General features: G+C 46.2%; 1 protein-coding gene across 5 annotated transcripts in view; it reads left to right on the plus strand.

Moving 5' to 3' along the window:
- Positions 1–5,406: 5,406 nt before the first annotated feature.
- The window catches only part of NUB1 (negative regulator of ubiquitin like proteins 1), a 34,456-nt gene continuing 17,109 nt past the window's right edge, over positions 5,407–22,753 (plus strand). For 4 of the 5 annotated variants that reach the window (XM_055591297.1, XM_055591300.1, XM_055591298.1 and 1 more), the window contains exons 1-7: positions 5,407–5,532; positions 9,082–9,199; positions 16,380–16,547; positions 18,236–18,294; positions 19,288–19,358; positions 22,122–22,304; positions 22,496–22,587. In XM_055591297.1, coding sequence (XP_055447272.1) covers positions 5,462–5,532; positions 9,082–9,199; positions 16,380–16,547; positions 18,236–18,294; positions 19,288–19,358; positions 22,122–22,304; positions 22,496–22,587 — 762 coding nt within the window. In that variant the 5' untranslated portion in view covers positions 5,407–5,461. Of the gene's footprint in view, positions 5,651–9,081; positions 9,200–16,379; positions 16,548–18,235; positions 18,295–19,287; positions 19,359–22,121; positions 22,305–22,495; positions 22,588–22,753 lie in introns of all 5 variants that reach the window. The other variant, XM_055591299.1, reaches the window with a different exon arrangement.

The following is a 22,753-nucleotide window of genomic DNA, read 5'->3' on the forward strand; positions in this document are numbered from 1 at the left end:
CTTCTGATATCTATGTCAGAAGCTTCCTCTTATCACTTTTATACTTTAATAAAACTTTATTACACAAAAACTTTGAGTAGTCAAGCCTCGACTCTGGCCCCAGATTGAAATCCTCTTCTCTGGAGGTCACAAATCCTGGCATAGCTCACAGCTTGCAGCCACAACCTTTCATAATGGTGGCTCATCTGGGATCTTTAAGACAGGTAAGGATGCTTGGAGCTCTAGTTCTTTGTTCTCCTATTACACACATTTTCTGCTGTACTTTACTAACTCTACGGTGTGCCTGTCTGTGAAAGTAGCATCAAAAAGACATAGAATTGACCACGAAGCGAGCGTTAAGCCCTGCTTTGCAGTTCTGCGATGCCTCGTAATGACTGAAGGCAGCCCCAAAAGGGGAGCCTTGTGGGGGGTTTATACCAACCTGCCGATGCCAAGAGGCATCCAACATCCCTGCGAGGGGAGCGGCCAGAAATGGGCAAAGCATGTGGACTGAATTTTCCTTTCTCAGTCAACATTTCCTGGTCTCTTTGACCATTTCATAACTGCCTTAGAAACTGAAACTACTAACCTAATCTGTCGAATCATAAACTTTCAAGGGACTTGTGAACTATGCTGTTACTATGCACTTTGACTTAGAGCCCAAGCTTAGATTGGTAGTCAGGAAGTACCTGCTGCTGCTGCTGCTGCTAAGTCGCTTCAGTCATGTCTGACTCTGTGCGACCCCATAGATGGCACCCCACCAGGCTCCCCCGTCCCTGGGATCCTCCAGGCAAGAACACTGGAGTGGGTTGCCATTTCCTTCTCCAGTGCATGAGAGTGAAAAGTGAAAGTGAATTCGCTCAGTCGTGTCTGACTCTTAGCAACCCCATGGACTGCAGCCTACCAGGCTCCTCTGTCCATGGGATTTTCTAGGCAAGAGTACTGGAGTGGGTTGCCATTGCCTTCTCCGCAGGAAGCGCCTAGCCTGGTTGAGATTTACAACAGGAGCATGTTTGGAAGGTAGGTGGAGCTCTAGCTCCAAAAGCATCTTTCAGGCTAAAAGTTACTCAGATTGGAAGTACAGCAGGTTTCTTCCTTTGGTAACACTAGCTCTTAGTGGACCAGAGAAGGCTCTCCAGTGGCTTTTGTCTCAACTCCTTAGATATTCTTTCTGTTGAATCTGTGGAAATGAACCTGGAAGGACTGGCCCTAATAACTTGAAGACAAAAATCACCTTTTCCTCACTGGCCGGGCCTTCACCATCTCTTTTGCTATCATTTATACAGGTGTGGTGATGCTCGGAAGGGACATCTTGGTTTTATGTTGGTCCCCTTATGATTTATCAGTCTTATTGTGGTCAGGAATAGACTCAGGACCATGCACAGGAATCCAGGAGATGAATGTTTCTCCTGGCAGTCTTAGCTTGGGAAGCATTCTGGAAGCTTACTCTGATTGCACCTTGGGTGACTTCAGAGGCAGGCAAAGGTTTTAATGGTGAGGAATTGGACATCAATCTGGGATACCATCAGGTCTATCCCTGATGCATCTCCACCCCACCTCGGTGGTAGAATGGGAAGGGATGATGATGGGACAGCTGTGCTGGTAAGGAACAGGTTAACTCTGGCCAGGGAAGGACGCGTAGGTGGAAGACCTGTCTCCACCCCCGTCTAGAGCAGGGAGGGACACTTCTGGTGGAAAAGGGCAAAGGCACTGGATGCTGCTTTTTTCTCTCTTACAGATGGGAGTTAACAAATTCAGCCTTACTCCTTTAAACAGTATCCTGAAAAACTGGGATAGAGTCTATCCCCAGAGCTTATAGAAGACATGCTGATCTTCCTATGTGATACTGCATGACCATGGTATTCACTGGAGGATGGCGAACAGTGGCTGGTTGGAGGGTCTTTGAACTATAATACTGTTTTACACTTTCTAATAGGACCTGAGACCCATCTTCCCAGCCCATGTTTCCTGAGCATCGGGGTAACTCTCTTATCGGATCTCTCCATACCTTTTTACAGCTTCTATCATTTTTAAGGATGAAGGAAATTATGTATTCCCAATCAGATGGGAGCAAAGCTCCCTGTCCACCTGCTTGTTTTCTCTGCTCCTTCCACTTTCTTTTCATCTAGCCAAGATGCTGAATAAAAAGACCACATCTCCAAATAGCAGTGAAACTGAAAACCTGCAAGACCAAAGTGTGAATCATCACTCAAATTCCCCTCAAATTCTAGTTTATAACCACTCGGGAATTTCCATTTATAAATAGAAAAAATCAAGAATGAAGTTATTTTCTTTTAAAATCCATCTTCCCATCTATAAAAAAATTAGTTAAGTACATAATTTAACCCAATGCATTTATATTGTTCTGATCCAAACAACTATAAATAAAGCTGAACTGCCAAAACTTACTGTTTCTTTTTGTTTTTTCTAGGAAGAACTGATAACATTTAGTGTTAAATCTCATGGTCATGCAAAGAATGTTTAAGGATTTTCTGGTTTTATTCCATCAGAAGTAAGACCAGTTATGCAGAAGTCCCCTGATTCTTTATCACCACAAAACCTATAGCAACCAAAATGCAAACACAATTTAAGAAGAATTCGTCATCTCAAGAAATTGCAGTTGAAGTCACTAAATGTCAGTATAAGGAATAACAGAAAGGAGGCAGATTAGTAAAGAATAGTCAGAACAAGAAAAGTTGAATTATTGGGTCAAAGAGAATGTGGATTTTAGTTTTAATAGATATGCTATGTGTGTGTGCTCTATGCTCAGTCATGTCCAACTCTTGTGACCCCATGGACTGTAGCCCGCCAGGCTCCCCTGTCCATGGGATTTTCCAGGCAAGAATACTGGAGTGGGTTGCCATTTCCTCCTCCAGGGGATCTGCCTGATACAGGAATCAAATCTGTGTCTCTTGCCTTGGTAGACAGATTCTTTACCATCTGAGCCACCAGTCTCAGCTAATGGCCCTCTTAAGAATTGTGCCAACATAACCTTCCACAAGGAAGGTATGAAGATTACTATTTCTACAGAGCCTTGTCATCATAGCATGTTATCCATCTTTTTCTGTCTGAGAGGTAAAAAGTGAAATTTTGGTATGGTTTCTAAAAGTGTATTTATTTAAAAAATTTTTGGCTGCACTGGTTCTTTGTTGCTGCATGTGGGCTTAGTTCCTCCATGTCATGTGGGATCTCAGTTCCCTGATCAGTGATCAACCCACATTCCCTGCACTGAAGGGCAAGTTCTTAACCACTGGACCACAAGGGAAGTCCCTGGGTGTAGTTTTAATTTATATTTACTGTCTCATCATGAACGAGATGAGTAATTTTTTGCATATTTACAAAGCATTTCTATTTCCTTTTCAGTGAATCATATTTTAGTAGCTTTTGCCCAGTTTTCTGCTTTGGTCTTTTTTTTTTTTTTAATCAAATTGTGAGAGTTCTTCAAGTATGGTTTTGAAATGGAAGGCAACATTTCCCCCCATTTGGCTGTTTGTCTTTTGCCTTAACTAAGAAGTTGATTTGTCCCAAGGAGAAGAACTTTAATTTCAAAGATTTCTAAGTGTTCGTGTACTCCAAGGAGGCTGCAGAGCCACAAGACTCCTATTCAGAAAGACACAGAAATCAGCCAGCTTCCTAATAAGCACTGCTGGGCCAGTGGACAACATCTGCACATCAGAGGAGGAAAAAACGGGAACAGAAATTGCTCTGTGGTGTGGCCAGAGTCCTCCGCGTGGAGGCCAGGAAAACGGGCACACAGGGCCTCTTTGGGAACATGCTGTTGTTCAGTCACTCACTTATGTCTGACTCTTTGTGACCCCATGGACTGCAGCACGCCAGGCTTCCCTGTCCATCATCAACTCCTGGAGTTTGCTCAAACTCATGTCCATTGAGTGGGTGATGCCACCCAACCATGTTATCCTCTGTTGCCCCTTTCTCCTCCTGCCTGAAATCTTTCCCAGCATCAGGGTCTTTTCCAATGAGTTGGCTCTTCCCATCAGGTGGCCAAAGTATTGGAACTTCAGCTTCAGCATCAGTCCTTCCAATGAATATTCAGGGTTGATTTCCTCTAGGATTGACTGGTTTGATCTCCTTGCACACATTTCTCTCCCCTAAAATGGATTTAGGCACACATCTCAACCCAAGGCTTCTTCCCCCAGGGGTCGTGCTTCCCTCTCCTTGTGGAGGGTGTCAGAGAGTTTGCAAAGCCTCTTTCAGACAGTCTGCAGCTCCTGGAGTGATTCTAGACCCAACACTTGGTTTCAGGAAGTGTTTGCGCTGGGGCAAATGGGAGGGTGGGGCACTGATATTATCTTCCGGGGTGAGGTGGAGGCTGGGCAGCTTGCCTAGGTCCCCAGGGCTGAAGCCAGTTGCCACGTGCAGTGCCCAGGACAGTGCTAGAGCAGGTCCCAGGATGGGCCTTGGATTTGGTTAACGTTCTGCCCAAGCGAGCTCGGGCCTGGGGTTTGGAATGGAAGGACCAACAGTCTCATCCGAGCGAGAAGCTTCTGGGGTCTGCCGTGGGCACTATCTTGTCTTCCCATTCTTCGGTCCGGTCTTACCAAACGCGGATCTAACCATCTCTGGAAGCTATGCTATGACCTGTGCTCAACCAGCGGGCTCTGCGCTCCATTAGTTCTAGACACTCCTGTCTTATGTCCATACCTAGACACCAGACCCAGGGCGGGGTGCGGGGCAGAGCGCTTCGGGAGCAGGCGGATTGCCACAGGTCCTGTCAGCAATAGCATGTGGAGACAGGGTCAGTAGGGCCAGCAAAACCAGCAGAGAAGTACGAGGGCGGGGGGCCGGGAAGTTCACCAAAGCGGAGGCCAGGGCCGGGTGATGCACGGAAGGATGAAAAGGGATGGACTTTTAGAGGGGTCATCACGTTAGGCCCAGTCCGGGGGTGGGATGGGAGTGGGAGGGCAGGGGCGGACCCAGCTGCACTTCAGTCCAGACTTTCCCGCCGTGGGGGGAGAAGGGGCTTGTGCAAGGTGCTCTGGCCTCTTTCGAGGATTCTGGAGGAACGAAGTCAAACTCAATTTCCTCAGAAGTCAGGTAAACACAGGCTTGGTCCTCAGGGGCACGGCCCCTGGTCCCCAGGGTTGAGGGCTGAGTCTTCCCGCCAGCCCCGCCTCCGACCCCCGGCAAGTCCCCCGGGCGGTCAGCGCCCAGGCTCCTTCTCGCCGTGCCCTCTGCCCCGCCTACATCGGATCCCCCAAGGCTCTAGCCCCGCCCCCACCCCAGCCCCGCCCCCACCCCAGCCCCGCCCTTCCGCCTCGCCCCCTCGCCCCGCCCTTCGCCCCAGCTGCGCCCCATCCGTGTCCCGCTCTCCCGCCTTAGCCCCGCCCACAGCCTACCCACAACTCCGCCTGGCCCCCTCTTAGCCCCGCCCACACCCCTGCTTCTCGGCCGCTCGGGGGCGGGGCGGGGCGGCCCGGCGGCGGCGGCCTCGGCGGCGGGGGCGGGGCCGGCCTCACCCGGAATGAAAATAAACGGCGGCCGCAGCCGCATCCGGGCACTCGGCGGGTCGCGGCTGGCGCGGCTGTGGCGCAGGTGAGGAGTTGGCGGCCGAACGTCTGGTCTTTGACCCGGGTGTCAGTGGAGCCACCCGGCGCCCCATCTCCCCCCGGGCGTGACCCCGACGCCGACCCCGCCCGGGCAGCGGCGGGAGGTGGGCGTCCTGCGCGGAGGCTCGGCCGGGACCGGGGGCGGCGGGTCGGGGCTTCTGGACGTGCCGGGCCCTTGGCCCGGCCCTGGGTTTTCTCTGGACTGACGTGGGTGGTGGGTATTTAAAACGAAAGATTGAAATGTTTTTGGAGGGAGGCAGAGAAACATATGTATATGTTAAAATTACTCACTAGCCATACAAAAAGCTTGAGTCGTAACATTGTTTTTCCAAATATGCCATTTGGGATTTATGTGCTATCAAAGACAGATTTTCTTTGCTGTTTAATGAGAAAACGCGGTTTATTTTCTCTAGCCGTGACGATCTGATTCTGTATGTTTCTCAACGTCTTCCCACACTCTTATTTTTAAATAGAGGATTCTTGGAATAGTCTGAGAGAAAAAGTAGTGTATTTTGAATAAGTATGTGTGTGTTTGTATATGTTTGAAAACCTCTGGATAAAGGCAGCGTAGATCGATTTATTTTAAAAATGAAAGTGAAATGTTACAGGAATGATTTATGCCCTTTCACTTTCGGTTTAGAGCAAGGGTATTAATGAATTTCTGCTTTTTGACGGGGGCCGTGACACCGAACATTGCGTGGCACGCCTGAAACTTTCAGTTTTCCAGTTAACATTGAAAACTGATTTATTAAACCATTTCCCCTTTTGATTTGAGTTAAAATACATATCTTCGTTTTTTTCTGTTGCCCATGAGTGAAGTTTTGTAAGTTTCAAGACAATGGTTTAATCTTTTTTTCAAACATTAAGTGGTGGACTAGAGACCCTTCTTGTTGTGTATTTGCTGGTGGGTGGAGTGTGAACCACACACTAGGTTTAGGAAATTCTTTGAGACTTCCGCTTGGTAGTTACTTGGGTTACAGAGGGCTGTGCATTCAGCCTTCTAAAATAGCTTGGCTTCCGTGAATGGCCCTTGAAATGGTTACCATCAGCTCACAAGTGATACGTAATTGTGAATTTCTGAACATTTGTGAGCAGTACTTCCCCTGTGGCTCTGTGGTAAAGAATCTGCCTGTCGGTGCAGGAGGCGCAGGAGATGTGGGTTTGATCCCTGGGTCAGAAAGATCCCCTGGAGAAGGAAATGGCAACCCACTCCAGTATTCCTGCCCGGAAAATTACATGGACAGAGGGGCCTGGCAGACTACAGTCCAATTTTATGTGTGAGAAGCGGTTTATTAGTGCTTGAAAATCTGGGGTTCTTTCTTAGGTTACCTGGATGCATACATCCCCCTCTTTGATGTGTTTTCTCCTTTTTCCCTTCTCCCCCCTATCCTGATTACCCTCTTTCTTGCCCCCAAATTGATATAAAGTGGATTTGAACTTTCTTTTTAAAGTACTTGCTTACAGAATACGCTTAAGTTGTCAAACTTGATTTAGAAATCAGGTGAATTGAGTTTTGAGGAGTGTGGAATACAGGCCCTGAATAGGAAAAAGAAAGTTGCGCATCTAGGTTATGTTAAATCTTACCTACTTTTTCGCTCTCTGGAACATGTCTCCGTCCTTCAGGGGCTAACAACCTTTGACTTTGCTCACTGCTCGTCTGACTTGGCTGCACGGCCCCATCGCTGTTTCACTGTCTGGCAGCCTCGCCCACCTTTGAGGTGCTAGTGCTGGTGAAGGAGGCGGGAAAGACTCCGCTGCTGTGTGAGCCCAGGACAGAGAAGCAGCAGGAACTTTGTGAGGGACGGTAGAATGCAGTGATCCAGTGTTGTGGGCACAAGTCCCAGGACTAGTTAAGGTGCTGCCTAATCTTTCATCCTTGAGCGAGTCATTTTACAAACTTGGGCTGTGGTTTTTCATGTGTAAAATGATGACCAGCCAGTATTGATTTGAATAGGACGTGTTGATCTGCTTTTATGCTTCTATCAGAAAATATCATGCAAAACTTTTCTAGCACTGTAAACACTAAATTTTTAACTTAATTCTATTATTTTTAAAAATATTTGTTTATTTTGGTGGGCCCAGGCCTTAGTTGTGGCATTCAGATACTTTGTGTGGCATGTGGGCTCTGGTTCCCTGACCAGGAATGGAACCCAGCCCCCCTGCATTAGAAGCACAGAGTCATAACTCGGGACCACCAGAAAACTCCCTAAATTTTCAATTTTAAAATTTCAGATATAGAAAATGTATATTATTGATAGTTCATCGTTCAAGCTAGCTTTTCTTCATATTTACCTGCCAGGGTGATTGCTCTTTTGTGTTAAAATAGCCAACATACAGAGCCACTGTATGTTGGTAAATTCTTTACCACAGAGCCACTGTGTTGAGTTGTTTAAGTTTGCTACTGTAAGGATTTATCTTTCTTATTTTATCTTTCCTCTTAGAGAGTGATAGCAGGTTAAGAAATAGAAGGGGCTTCCCTGGTGGCTAAGTGGTAAAGAATCCGCCTGCCAATGCAGGAGATGTGGGTTCAATCCCTGGGTTGAGAAGATTCCCCTGGAGAAGGAAATGGCAACCCACTCCAGTGTTCTAGCTTGGGAAATCCCATAGACAGAGGAGCCTGGTGGGCTATAGTCCATGGAGTCGCAAAGGATTTGGAGATGACTTAGCCACTCCAGTACTCTTGCCTGGAAAATCCCATGGACAGAGGAGCCTGGTGGGCTGCGGTCCATGAGGTCGCTAAGAGTCAGACACGACTGAGCGACTTCACTTTCACTTTTCACTTTCACTTTTCACTTTCATGCATTGGAGAAGGAAATGGCAACCCACTCCAGTGTTCTTGCCTGGAGAATCCCAGGGATGGGGGAGCCTGGTGGGCTGCTGTCTATGGGGTCGCACAGAGTCAGACACAACTGAAGCGACTTAGCAGTCAGTAGCAGTAGCTATCTAAAACACACAACACACCCAAGAAATAGAAAAATTACTTAGTTACTACATATTAGCAACTTTGAAACATGTATTCTTATGTAACATATATAATTGGATATAAGATACATATTTCAGTTTGCATGTAATATACATATCTTTTAGAGAAGTTTGCTGCTGCTGCTGCTGCTAAGTCACTTCAGTCATGTCCAACTCTGTGCGATCCCATAGACGGCTGCCCACCAGGCTCCCCCGTCCCTGGGATTCTCCAGGCAAGAACACTGGAGTGGGTTGCCATTTCCTTCTCCAATGCATAAAGGTGAAAAGAGAAAGTGAAGTCGCTCAGTCATGTCTGACGTTTAGCGACCCCATGGACTGCAGCCTACCAGGCTCCTCCGTCCATGGGATTTTCCAAGCAAGAGTACTGGAGTGGGGTGCCATTGCCTTCTCCTTAGAGAAGTTTGGAGCTAGTTAAAACCTAGTCTAAAGTACTTTAAACGGGACAGGGAGGCATGGAGGAGACCTCTTGCTTACTCAGCAGTGTGTTGGGTAACTTACGCGATACTTTGAAATGTAGCGCGGAGTATCATTGATGCACTGTTTTGCTTTCAAGGATGGCACAAAAGAAGTATCTCCAATCAAAATTGACCCAATTTTTAAGGGAAGACAAAATTCAACTTTGGAAACCTCCATATACAGATGAAAATAAAGAAGTTGGCTTGGCATTGAAGGTATTTCTCTTTTAAGATGTTGTTAATTAGCAGTGTTGTAAGTCTCCTTGGTAAGTAAGATTCTGAAGTCACCAGAAATTGCCAGGCACAAACAGGTAGGCTTTCGGCATAACCAGAAACAATGGTGATAAACAGGTTCCCATATTTTACTAGCAGTTGGCAAGCTTATTTTTGTTTAAGAAGATTTTATTTATATGAGAATGTTTATCTGATGCTTTTGGCATGTGCCATTTCTAATGCTTCACAGTGAAGCATTAGACAATACATTAATACAATGTAATACAATGTAATACACGTAATACAATGATTAATCTGGGTGTTCCTGCTGGTGGGGCAGTGCCAGAGGCAGAAGGTTCCTGTGTGGCATGTTCCTGGCTGGTGTTCGGACCATTCTCTGCCCTCCTGGTTAGCGTGCTCAGCTGCGGAACACTGTTTCCCTCCCTAGCTTTGTTTACACTATTGGCTATCTGTTCATTTTTCCAAATTACATTTTCCTAATAACTGTACGTCAGTTTTTTTTGGTCTCATCAAAAATAGCCTCACTTTTTCTAAGTGAAATTTCTAGAAACTGAGGTTGGCTTGCCTTTCTAAGCTGAAGAACATTATAATAATTTCTGAGTGAAATCTCACTGTGTTGGAATGTCCTAGAACATACTCCTCTTGTTTTCTCAGTCTGAGTGTATTGTGGTAAACAGTGTAACCTCTGTCAGGGAGTAAGGGTTCTCAGGAGGGCATCGCGTCGTCCTGTGCCATGACACAGTGATGCGCTTGGGAGGTGACTGCTGTGTCAGGGTCTTGGAGTTCTCTCTCTCCTGTTCCTGACAGGACTCCCGTGTTTTGTTTTGTTTTCAGTTTTTGCAAACCTTCTCTTTGCACACCTTTTCTTCTGAATTTGCTTGTTACAATCTCTTGGCTTGGGAACTAGGTGGGGCTGTGACTTCTGTCCCCAGGTCCTGGCACAGAGCTGCTAACACCCTTGGAATTCCCGAGTGGTGAGGTTGATAAAAGGGGCAAGAGAAGAAGGGAAACCATCAGCTGCTGCTGCAGTATGCTAATTTAGAAACAGCAGTCGTTTGGTACCAGGAGAGTCACCATGGACGTAGCGAGAAGTGACTGGACTCTGGATATATTTCCAGGGAGAGCCAGCAGGTTTTGCAGGCTGATTGGATGTGGAGAATGAGAGAGGGAAGAGGGTGACTCACCCAGTTTGAGCCTGAGCTCCTGGTGGAGTACAGTGGCCATAAACTGAAATAGGACAGCCCAAAGGAGATGGGGAGGAAGACCAAGCACTCATTTCAGTTCAGTCACTCAGTTGTGTCCGACTCTTTGTGACCCCATGGACTGCAGCACACCAGGCTTCCCTGTCCATCACCAACTCCCAGAGCTTGCTCAAACTCCTGTCCATCAAGTCGGTGATGCCATCTGACCATCTCATCCTCTGTCGTCCCCTTCTCCTCCCACCTTCAATCTTTCCCAGCATCAGGGTCTTTTCCAATGAGTCAGCTCTTCGAATCAGGTGGCCAGAGTATTGGAGTTTCAGCTTCAGCATCAGTCCTTCCAATGAATATTCAGGACTGATTTCCTTTAGAATTGACTGATTGGATCCCCTTGCAGTCCAAGGGACTCTCAAGAGTCTTCTCCAACACCACAGTTCAAAAGCATCAATTCTTCAGCACTCAGCTTTCTTTCCAGCTCCCACATCCATACACAACTATTGGAAAAACTATAGCTTTGACTAGACGGACCTTTGTTGGCAAAGTAATGTCTTTGCTTTTTAATATGCTTTCTAGGTTGGTCATAAGTTTTCTTCCAAGGAGCAAGCGTCTTTTAATTTCATAGCTGCAGTCACCGTCTGCAATGCTTTTGGAGCCCACAACAATAAAGTCTGTCAGTTTTTACTGTTTCTCCATCTATTTGCCGTGAAGTGATGGGACCAGATGTCATGATCTTAGTTTTCTGAATGTTGAGTTTTAAGCCAGGTTTTTCACTCTCCTCTTTCACTTTCATCAAGAGGCTCTTTAGTTCTTCTTCTATTTCTGCCATAAGGGTGGTGTCATCTGCATATCTGAGGTAATTGCTATTTCTCCCAGCAATCTTGATTCCAGCTTGTGCTTCATCCAGCCTGGCATTTTGCATGATATACTTTGCATACAAGTTAAATAAACAGGGTGACAATATACAGCCTTGATGTACTCCTTTCCCAATTTGCAACCAGTCTGTTGTTCCATGTCCAGTTCTAACTGTTGCTTCTTGACCTGCATACAGATTTCTCAGGAGTCAGGTAAGGTGGTCTGATATTCCCATCTCTTTAAGAATTTTCCACAGTTTGTTGTGATCTACAGGTCAAAGGCTTTGGCATAGTCAATAAAACAAAAGTAGATGTTTTTCTGGAACTCTGTTGCTTTTTCGATGGTACAGTAGATGTTGGCATTTTGATCTCTGGTTCCTCTGGCTTTTCTAAATCCAGCTTGAACATCTGGGAGTTCTCGGTTCACGTATTGCTAAAGCCTGGCTTGGAGAATTTTGAGCATTACGTTGCTAGCGTGTGAGATGAGTGCAATTGTGCGGTAGTTTGAACATTCTTTGGCATTACCTTTCTTTGGAATTAGAATGAAAACTGACCTTTTCCAGTCCTGTGGCCACTGCTGAGTTTTCCAAATTGGCTGGCATATTGAATGCAGCACTTTCACAGCATCATCTTTCAGGATTTGAAATAGCTCAACTGGAATTCCATCACCTCCACTAGCTTTGTTCGTAGTGATGCTTCCTAAGGCCCTCTTGACTTCACATTCCAGGATGTCTGGCTCTAGGTGAGTGATCACACCATTGTGGTTATCCAGGTCATGAAGATAATTTTTGTATAGTTCTTCTGTGTATTCTTGCCATCTCTTCTTAATACCTTCTGCTTCTGTTAGGTCCATACCATTTCTGTCCTTTATTGTGCCCATCTTTGCATGAAATGTTCGCTTGGTATCTAAGTTTCTTGGAAGTGAAAGTGAAGTCGCTCAGTGGAGTCCGACTCTTTGCAACCCCATGGGCTGTAGCTACCAGGCTCCTCCGTCCATGGGATTTTCCAGGCAAGAGTACTGGAGTGGGGTGCCATTGCCTTCTCCAGAGGATCTTCCCGACCCAGGGGTTAAACCTGGGTCCCCATGTTGTAGGCAGACGCTTTACTGTCTGAGCCACTAGGGAATTAATTTTTTTGATGAGATCTCTATCCCATTCTATTGTTTTCCGCTATTTATTTGCATTGATCGCTGAGCAAGGCTTTCTTATCTCTCCTAGCTATTCTTTAGAACTCTGCATTCAAATGGGTATATCTTTCCTTTTCTCCTTTGCCTTTCGCTTCTCTTCTTTTCACAGCTATTTGTAAGGCCTCCTCAGACAACCATTTTGCCTTTTTGCATTTGTTTTTCTTGGGGATGGTCCTGATCCCCGCCTCCTGTCAGGCCCTCTGTCTGTCAGATCTGATCCCTTGAATCTGTGTGTCACTTCCACTGTATAACTGTAAGGGATTTGATTTAGATCATAGCTGAATAGTCTGGTGGATTTCCCTACTTTCTTCAATTTCAGTCTGAATTTGGCAATAAGGAGTTCATGATCTGAGCCACAGTCAACTCCCGGTCTTGTTTTTGCTGACTGTATAGAGCTTCTCCATCTTTGGCTGCAAAGAATATAATCAGTCTGATTTCGGTGTTGACCATCTGGTGATGTCCATGTGTAGAGTCTTCTCTTGTGTTGTTGGAAGAGGGTGTTTGCTATGACCAGTGTGTTCTCTTGGCAAAACTCTGTTAGCCTTTGCCCTGCTTCATTCCGTAGTCCAAAGCCAAATTTGCCTGTTACTCCAGGTATCTCTTGACTTCCTACTTTTGCATTCCAGTCCCAAAAATGAAAAGGACATCTTTTTTGGGTGTTAGTTCTAAAAGGTCTTGTAGGTCTTCATAGAACCATTCAACTTTAGCTTCTTCAGCGTTACTGCTTGGGGCATAGACTTGGATTACTGTGATATTGAATGGTTTGCCTTGGAAATGAACAGAGATCATTCTTTTGTTTTTGAGATGGCATACAAGTACTGACTGCATTTCGGACTCTTTTGTTGACTATGGTGGCTACTCCATTTCTTCTAAGGGATTCCTGCCCGAAGTAGTAGATATAGTGGTCATCTGAGTTAAATTCACCCATTCCTGTCCATCTTAGTTCACTGATTCCTAAAATGTCGACGTTCACTCTTGCCATCTCCTGTTTGACCACTTCCAATTTATCCTGATTCGTGGACCTAACATTCCAGGTTCCTATGCAATATTGCTCTTTACAGCATCGGACTTTACTTCCATCACCTGACCAAGTGCTTAGTTTTGGGCAAAACAAGTCTGAGAGTTCAAGGTCGAGGTATCGGCCAGAGGTATTCTGGAGCGAGTTGGTGGTGTATAGGTGTGGCTTGAAGCAGTGAGCCTGGCTGACATTACTAAGCAAACAAGTAGAGGAAGGAAAGTTGTCTGAAGGCTGAGTCCTGTCGGTGTTTAGAGTTTGGAGAGATGACAGGAGCCAGGCGGAAGGGGCAGCGAAGGAGCAGTCGAGGTGGAAGGAAGGAGGAAAGGGTGTAGAAACCAAGTGAGGAGGCTGGAGAGTCTGCTGTTTCCTGGCTGCTGACAGGTCAAGTTCAGGTAATTGAGGAAGGGGTTTGGGGAGGTGGAGACACTGAACGATTTTGACAAGAACTTCAGAATGTCCATGTGGAAGCCGACTGGCAGAGAGTAGAGATTTAGAGGGGTTGGAGATGTCGAATGTTGATTGCTCCTGTTCAGTTTTTTTTTATTTTCTAATTTACAAAAGGATTCACTGAAGGATTCCTTTAAATTTGCCGTTCCTCTCATATAAATATCTTTAACAGACCCTGACCACTTAAAGGCTGAGGGGTAAGGAAATGCTGACTTGTGGGAGCCAGTGCACTTGAAGATAGCTCATAATTGAAAGCGAAACCTGTTTTATTAGGGCTATAATTAGCATCCTCGAGAAGGCCCTCTGTCCCACGGGAAAATTACCCCCGTTGAGTCAGGCAAGCACGGGTACCCTGGTGACCCGGCCTGTGCTCTCCTGCCCAGAGGGAACCCTGGTTGCTTAGCTGGGCTCCGACCAGAGGAGGGAGCCTGGGCTCTGAGGTCAAGCTGTGCAGGCGCAGCTCTGCCGCTGCCTGTGGGCCTCAGCGAGTTGCGGGAGGTCTCTGGTCCCACTCTCATCACTTATGAAACGGGGGCCGTGGTACCTCCATGATTAGGTTGCTGTGAGTGTCTGAGAGAATATGTGTCCAGCACCTGGCTGCTGTTTATTGGATGTAAGTACTGATGTTAATGGGCTTCTGTGGTATCTCAGTGGGCATAAAATCTGCCTGTAGTGCAGGAGACCTTGTTCATCCCTGGGTTTGGGAAGAAGATGCCCTGGAGGAGGGTACCACTCGAGTGTTCTTGCCTGCAGCATCCATGGACGGAGGAGCCTGGCGGGCTACAGTCCATGGGGTCACAAGGAGTCGGACGTGACTGAGCGACTAAGCACAGCACAAAGGTGCTGGGGGCTTTCAGGATGGGCTCCTTGCCTACAAGACCAAACTTTGATCAGAAGCATGAACTTTCAGCCCCACCCCGCTCCAGCCTCTGGGGAGGCCAGAGGGCAGAGGAGATCCCACTGGTCAGCAGTGGGCAGTGATTCAGTCAATCATGTCCGTATCATGGAGCCTCCGTAAAAACCCTGAAGTGACAGATCGCGGGCTTCCACATGGGCAGATGCGTCCGTTGGCCAGAGAGGAGCACAGCACAGGCAGCAGAGTCCTCTGGTCCTGTCGGGACTCTTCCGGGCTCTGCCATGCGTGCACCTCCATCTGGGTGTTCATTCCTTCTCTTTATAATAAATTCTAAAAATAAGGGGAGCATTTTCCTGAGTTCTGTGGTGTTTGTTCTAGCAAATTGCCAAACCTGAAGGGGCGGGGCTTGTAGGAACCCTCAGCTGTGAGCCCAGTCAGACAGAAGTGTGGGCAACCTGGGGACCTGCTTACCTGCTGCCTGAAATGAGGGCAGACCTGTGGGATTGAGCCCTTAGCCTGTGGCGTCTGCCTCTGATTCACTAACTCCATCGTTCGTGACAGAGTTGAATTGTAGAATATCCAGTTGGTGTCAGAATTGATTGGTGTCAGAAGGGGTAAAAAAAAACCTTCACAAGGTAATTATGTTTATATTTTCTAGAGAATTATAGAAAGTTTTTTTGGAGTATTCTTATTGAAAAGGCTTCTGTGTTTTCCAGAGATTAAAAATAATGTATACTCTTGAAAAAAACTGTATGTATATAATTAACTACAAAAATGATAAAGAGTGTGTTTTCAAAAATACATTATACATATCACCAATATTGGTGTTTTCTTCCAGTCATTTCCTATGTGATTGTTTATTTAAAGTGTGTATTATAAATAGGTTTATATTAATTTTTTAAAAAGATACTCTGATCTGCTTTGTAACTTTTATATATCAAGAACATCTCCCCTATTAGAAATACATACTTAGACCATCATCTAAGCTGAGTTGTTCTCACAAATTAGAAAAGGTAGAAGCTTTTCTGTTTTTGTTTTTTGCCCGCGCTGTGCAGTGGTGAATGGCTCAGTGCTCCTTAAGGCAATCTTGTACTGACGTTTGCCCGCACTCTGCGGCGGTGAATGGTAAGACGTTTGCCCGCACTCTGCGGCGGTGAATGGTAAGACGTTTGCCCGCACTCTGCGGCGGTGAATGGTAAGACGTTTGCCCGCACTCTGCGGCGGTGAATGGTAAGACGTTTGCCCGCGCTCTGCGGCGGTGAATGGCTCAGTGCTCCTCAAGGCACTCTTGTACTGACGTGTACTGCAGTCACATGAGTTGCCGCCTGCCTTTCTTTTCCCCCAGCGTAATCCCAACTATTTTCACTTTCTCTAGGGAGCCTGTTTTCCTACCCTTCGTTTTTATTTTTTCCTGGATCCTCTAAACTCTGTGCCTCTCAAGATGTCAAGCCACTGTCTGGATCTCACTGTAACAGGGCTGAACGCCGCTCGTCGGTGCTTTCGCCTTAGGTTCTTGTGTGCACTGCTGTGTATTTTGCTTTTCTTTGAGTTAGTACTGTATTGATCTGTGGGTTTTTTTTTTTTTTCTTCAATTTTTCTTCATAGGACCTTGCTAAGAAGTACTCTGACAAGCTAGAATGTTGTGAAAATGAAGTAGAAAAGATAATGGACGAAATACGTTGCAAAGCAATCGAGCGTGGCACAGGAAATGAGCACTATAAAACAACAGGAATTGCCACAATTGAAGTCTTTCTACCTGCACGGTTAAAAAAAGTGAGTAGGTTCCCCAAATTTACATAGTTATTCATGCTCAGTTACCTTAGTGACGTGATTAAAGAAATAATGAGTTCTTTCTTTTTGAAGTTACAATCCAAAGATAAAATTTTTTTAAGTTATTTTACATATTGAACATTAATAAACCTAAAAGTTAATTTTATGGATTCTTAAAACTGGAGCATCTACAAGGTAGTCTGGGCTCCAGGCATCACAGAGCTATGCATCACAGTCTTGCCTTTTCTAGAGTTTGAACAATCGTTTAGCAAAAATGGGGAATAAAAGATTACTTCAGATTTTCTGAAACAGTAGACAGTAGGACACATCACACAGGAGTTCATCTTTCTTTTTCTTTGCTGATGGAGCCAGAGCACGGTCAGCTGAGTGCCCAGGCAGGGCTGCTGTGCATGGAGCCACCTTGTGTCCTGGGCACGTCCTCAGGAGTTGAAGTCCAGAAGTGTCACGGAGGCAGGGCACCCAGAGGGGGCTGCCACGTAGGACTGAGAAGGGTTCGTTATTCTCAGAAGAAATGAAAATAAGTGTGTATCAGGATTACCCTGTGACCCAGCTGTTTTACTTCAAGAGAAGTGAAAACTGTACAAAAACTCTGTTCACAGTGGCCTACGGTGGAAACAGCCCTAATGCCTGCTGGTGGACAAATGGGGTGCACCCATAAAATGAGTTACTCAGCCATGAAAGGAGCAAAGTACTGATACTCTGCGACACTCAAAAACGTTTTGAAAGAAGCCAGACACAAAAGACCACATACTGTGTAGTTCCTTTTATATGAAATATCTAGAGTAGGCAAATCCATAGAGAAAGAACAGTTCATGGTTGTCTGGGGTGGGAAGCGGGAGGGAGTAGGAGGATAGGGCATGTTTGGTGAGGAGGTGGCGAAAATGCTGTCTGTAAACACACCAGAAACCATCGACTCTTATACTTTAAACAGGAAACTTTAAGATATGCAAGTTACATCCCTATAAAGCTGTTAAAAATTTCTAGGAAGAATAAAGGACTTAATGAGAAAAAGGACCTTATATATGTATCTACCTCAGAACGCCAGTTCATGAGTTTAAAAGGCAGTGTGTATATACAGACTCTTCTCTGTGGGGTCACACAGAGTCGGACACGACTGAAGTGACTTAGCAGCAGCTGCCAGTACCAAGTACCTGGGACAGCAGACCACCAATCAGAAAGCTGATTGGTGAGTGTGGAATCCGAGCAGGTGATTTGCACGATCTTGTCCTTGGTGGCCCTAGTGAGTCCATAGTTCCTTCTGAAGCCCAGCCATTGGGGAAGGAGAGGTGCCAAAAGCTGTCCTGCCGCTCCCTTCTCGGTGGCTGCGGTGGGTGCTCGCCGAGGTGGTCCTGGCACCGAGGTTGTGAGTGGGTCCTCGTGGAGCAGAGGCAGAGCCCTGGAGCAGAACAGGACCTGCCCCGCCCCCAGCAGACCTGCCCCCAGAGGCGGAAGCCCGGCCTGTGGGCCACACTGCTGCCCCCACGAGGACTTCCGGGTCAAGGGCAGGTTTTGTTCAGTAGCTTCCTGCCAGACACGCGTTCTTTTAGTCCTTACCCAGAGAGACCTGAGTGTTTTTACATCATCTGATATCAACTGGCCTGGTTTTATAGGCAGGGTAACAATTCCCAAAAGTGTCAAGTTCAAGTGCGTTTTGTCTTATTTTTATACAGGATAGGAAAAACTTGTTGGAGACCCACCTGCACATCACTGGCAGAGAACTGAGGTCTAAGTAAGTATCCATGTGCCTGTGGCCCAGGGGCGCTCAGCTCCCTTACACCTGCTCGTTTGGTCCTCCCCGTGAGGCAGATGTGAGCCTCGTCTCGCAGTGGAGAGGAAACTGAGGCTTTGAGGCTGAAGGGCTTGTTCAGGCTCACACTGGCATTTAAGTGCAAAGCCAGGACTTGTACCAGTCTCCTTTACTTCGCAGTGTGACTTGAGAGCAGGTGGGAACCCTGGATGCGTGTACTTGGTCCATGTTTGAATCAGTAAGTGATAGAAATAGGAGGCAGCCTGATACTGGCCAGGTCGTTAGTTTTGAATTTTATGCCTTAATGCACTAATGGCTTGCTGTGATGTTCATTGAAGTAGTTTGGCCAGTTTCAGGTTGTTGGCCCATCTGTAAAAAGAAAAAAAAAAATACCGGCCCATCACATTCTAGTGAAAATCTGACTTTTGAAACCTGGTCAGTTGTTTGATCTCCTTGCACATTTCTCAGTGGTAAGTGTTTTGATTGCCTCCAGGGCTGGGCAGTCTGTGTCTCCCCAGCTGATTTCCTCGTTTTCTTCTTTGGTCTGCATCACAGCTGTTAGGGCTGGGTTCAGGAAACCTCGTCCACTCAGCACATAGTGAGTGGAAGATTGTATGAACAACTGCCCCGTTAGGGGCTCCTGCAGGGAGACCACAGGAGGTGTCGGGGATGGGTATTCTCCTCTCCTGCCGCTAGGGCCCTCCTGTTCAAACGGATACACAGCACCCATGGTCTGTGCTTCACGAGGAACCAAGCAGTAAAACAGGTAGTTTACCAAAGGACATGGTCTCTGACACAGTTTCAAATAGCCATCTAGTAAGCTCGCTCTATCTGAAGTAATGTTTGTGCATCAGAAATGTGGAATACTGGGTGTTTCTGAGAAGAATGTCTAAAATAGCTGTCACAGTAAAAATCTGTTTAGTGGATAATGCATAACAAATTGGGTTATCTATAGTTCTCTGGTTTATTTTACAGAATAGCGGAAACCTTTGGATTTCAAGAAAATTACATCAAAATTGTCATAAATAAGAAACAACTTCAACTAGGTATGTTACAGCACAGTATGCAGAATTTGTAAAATCAAGTTACTAGAGAAATACTGACTTTGTATCTTTTTCCCCTTCACTCTTCCTCTATTCCAAAATTTGGGGTGGCTTTATCATATGTATAATGTAAAGCCAGTTATTTTAGAGTCTGATGATCAGTGGAGGTCTGATGGGATGCTGCAGGACGGGAGTCAGGGTGTGCTGCAAGGGAGATGGCACTTCTCTCTATCTGAGTGAGCACGGCAGGGGCTGCGGCGGGGAGCATTCCCGCAGAGAGCCTCAGGCAGAGCTCTGTCGTGTGAACTTGAGGGATTGGAGAGGTCTGGCGAATCTCTGAATGTGGACGGTGAGGAGAGACTAGTGCTTCTTAAGGATGGAGGAGCAGGCAGAGGCCACGTGGTAAAGCTAATAGTGGTAGTCCTTAACCAAGGGTGATTTTGCCACGCAGGGGACATTTAGCAATGTCTGGAGACAGGTGGTGCTAGTGGTAAAGAATCTGCCTGCCAGTGCCAATGCAGGAGATGTCAGAGACACAGGTTTGATCCCTGGATCAGGAAGATCCATGGAGAAGGAAATGGCAGTCCACTCCAGTACTCTTGCCTGGAGAATTCCATGGACAGAGGAACCTGGTGGGCTACAGTCCATAGAGTCACAAAGAGTCAGACAGGACTGAAGCAACTTAGCACACACGCATAGAGACATTTTTGGTTGTCATGACTTGGTAGCAGGGGGCCAGAGGAGGCTGTGCTCCTAACAGTTAATGGGAGGAGACCAGGGATGGTGCTGAACATCAAGGCGCAGAAGAGCTCTTATACAGGGACTTCCTTAGTGGTCCAGTGGCTAAGACTCGGCGCTTCCCACGCGGGGGCCCTGAGTTCAGTCCCTGATCGGGGAACTAGATCCCACATGCCACAACTGAGAGTTCATATGCCGCAGCTAAGACCCGGCACAGCTAATAAATAAATGAAAATAAGTATTAAAAGACTTATCCAGCTCACAATGCCATAGTACAGCTGAGAAAGCCTGGGTTCGAATCTCATTCATATTAGTGTTTCTCTCTAGGGAGGGGGAAAGCCATTGATGCTGGGGAGTGACCCACAATTATATTTGTGTTTCAGAGGTCACTTTGGCTGCAGTAGGGCAGTGGATATGAAGGGGACGTGAATGGACTGGGGAGCCCAGTTAGCTTCTGGAGCAGTTCAGGCAGGTGCTGTGTCTGTTTGGTTTCCAGTAGGTTCCCGTGGCCTCCAGAGAGAGGTCCACATCCCAGCCTGGTTGGAATGCGGCCTCCCCAGCCCAGCCCTGGTCTTTCTTTCCAGCATTCCTGCCAGCCGTTCCTGTGGCCTGCTTTAGGGAGCATTTCACTGGCGCCTCGTCTCTATTTTGGTTCTGAGTGTGGTGTCCTTCGTTGTGTAGAAATCTTTGATTCTGATGTCATCAGATCCAGCAGTTTTTCGCCTTGTTGGCGTTTTAAGAAGTTCTTTCCCAACCGCAGGACCATGTGGATAGTCTTCTACAGTTTCTTATATGAAGTCTTTATCTGTTCAGAGTCCCTCTCTATATGTAAAAGCTAGGTTCCAGCTTTATTTTTCTCCCGATAGGGAAAGTGAAGTCGCTCAGTCGTGTCTGACTCTGCGACCCCATGGACAGTAGCCTACCAGGTTCTACCATCCATGGGGTTTTCCAGGCAAGAATACTGGAGTGGGTTGCCCCTACTAAACGTGTCTTCAGTAAACACGCTTATTTTTTGGTGTCCCCTTATTAGGGCCGTGTTTCTGTACTTTCTGTTCTTTTCATTTACCTATAGAGTTGTTTGTGTGTTTTTTAATTATTGTGGCTTTAGTTTTAAAATCTAGTAAGATGAGTATCCCTCATGGCTCTTCTTTATCAAGGTAACTTGGCCACTGATGGATCTTTATTTTTCAGCATAAATGTTAGAATGGTTGTTGAGTTTCTAAATACGTATATGTATGTTTGTATGTATGTGTATATGTATGTCTATGAAGGTATGTTCAAGTAGAGTTTTCCAGAAATGTTCAAATTTATGTTTGTAGTTCATAATATTATTTCGTTATTTTATAATGTTTCTGATCTGTATTTACACTTTTTCATTTTATTTGCATTTTGACTTTGTTTTTGTTAGGTTTGTATGTTTGATTAACTTTTTTCATAGAGCCAGCTTTTGATTTTGTTAGTATTCTCTTTCATTCTGTTTCATTGACTTTCCACCTCTGTCTTTACTCCTATCTTGTGTCTGAGAACATGGACAATAAGTGGTTTATTCAGGCCACAGGGTTAAGAAGGGATGGAACCCAAGGTATTTGTTTTTACCACTTCAGTAAATCCCCTCTCCCAGCGCGCTCCTGCACTCTGGCTCCTGGCCCATGGCTGAGAACTGGATTATGCCTCTAGCTGGAGGTAGGAGAATTCACCTGCGGGACTTCCTCATTTTCCTCTTATGTTGCCTAGCAGAGTGCTCTCTGTAGAGTAGATTCTCAGACAGTGATTGCTTTGGTTTGATTTTAGGATGAGAATAAAGAATATTGAAAAGGATTAATATAGTCAGCTCATTTCACTGACTGATTTTTAACCCATGCTTAACAGTTAATGCAGTTACACAACCAGGCTTAAACACATTCAGCAGTTGTGGCATGTGGTCTGCAAGGGCTAATGCAGGCTGGAGAATTCCATGCGACAGAGAAGATGCCCTGTTACCCGGTGCATTTCCTGACTCTTTACAACATGCGTTTCTGACTGTGACAGGGGAGACACTTAAGGAGCAGGGAGTGACCCACAACGTGAAAGCTATGGTTCTGGAACTAAAACAGTCTGAAGAAGACGTGAGAAAAAACGTCCAGGTTGAAGAAGAAAAGCGAAATGAAGCCAAGCTAGAAGAAAAAAGAATTCAGAGGACTAAGAGAGGACTGGAGATCCTTGCGGAGAGAGGTGCACAGTGCTTCAGACTTTTCTGCTCAAGTCCTCGAAGGGGGCGGCGAGAATGGGCTGGGCTCGGGGGTGGAGAGTTGGGGGTATCACAGTTCTCATTGGCCTTTCTTTCCCAACAGTCTCACATTTTTTATGCCCCCATCACTGCTTTTTAACCTTGAACTAATGGAGTTCCTCTTGGCTTTTTGCAGCTGAGATGGTGGTGGATCCGGAAGCCACACCATACTTAGACATAGCTAACCAGACGGGCAGATCAATCAGAATCCCTCCATCAGAGAGAAAGGTAAGTTCTGTAAGAAACGTGTGGCTTGCTCTTTGATTTGCTGTCAGAACAGAAGTGGATTCTACCTATTTTGTCTTGGAATGTTACATAAAGGACTAGGAACAGCTTTCTGTCTCCAGTTGATAAACAGAGAATGTCACCTACGATCCTGCTGGCCCACCCAGTG

Source organism: Bubalus kerabau, chromosome 8 (assembly GCF_029407905.1).
Source record: "Bubalus kerabau isolate K-KA32 ecotype Philippines breed swamp buffalo chromosome 8, PCC_UOA_SB_1v2, whole genome shotgun sequence".
In the NCBI taxonomy this organism is placed as follows: Eukaryota; Metazoa; Chordata; class Mammalia; order Artiodactyla; family Bovidae; genus Bubalus; species Bubalus kerabau.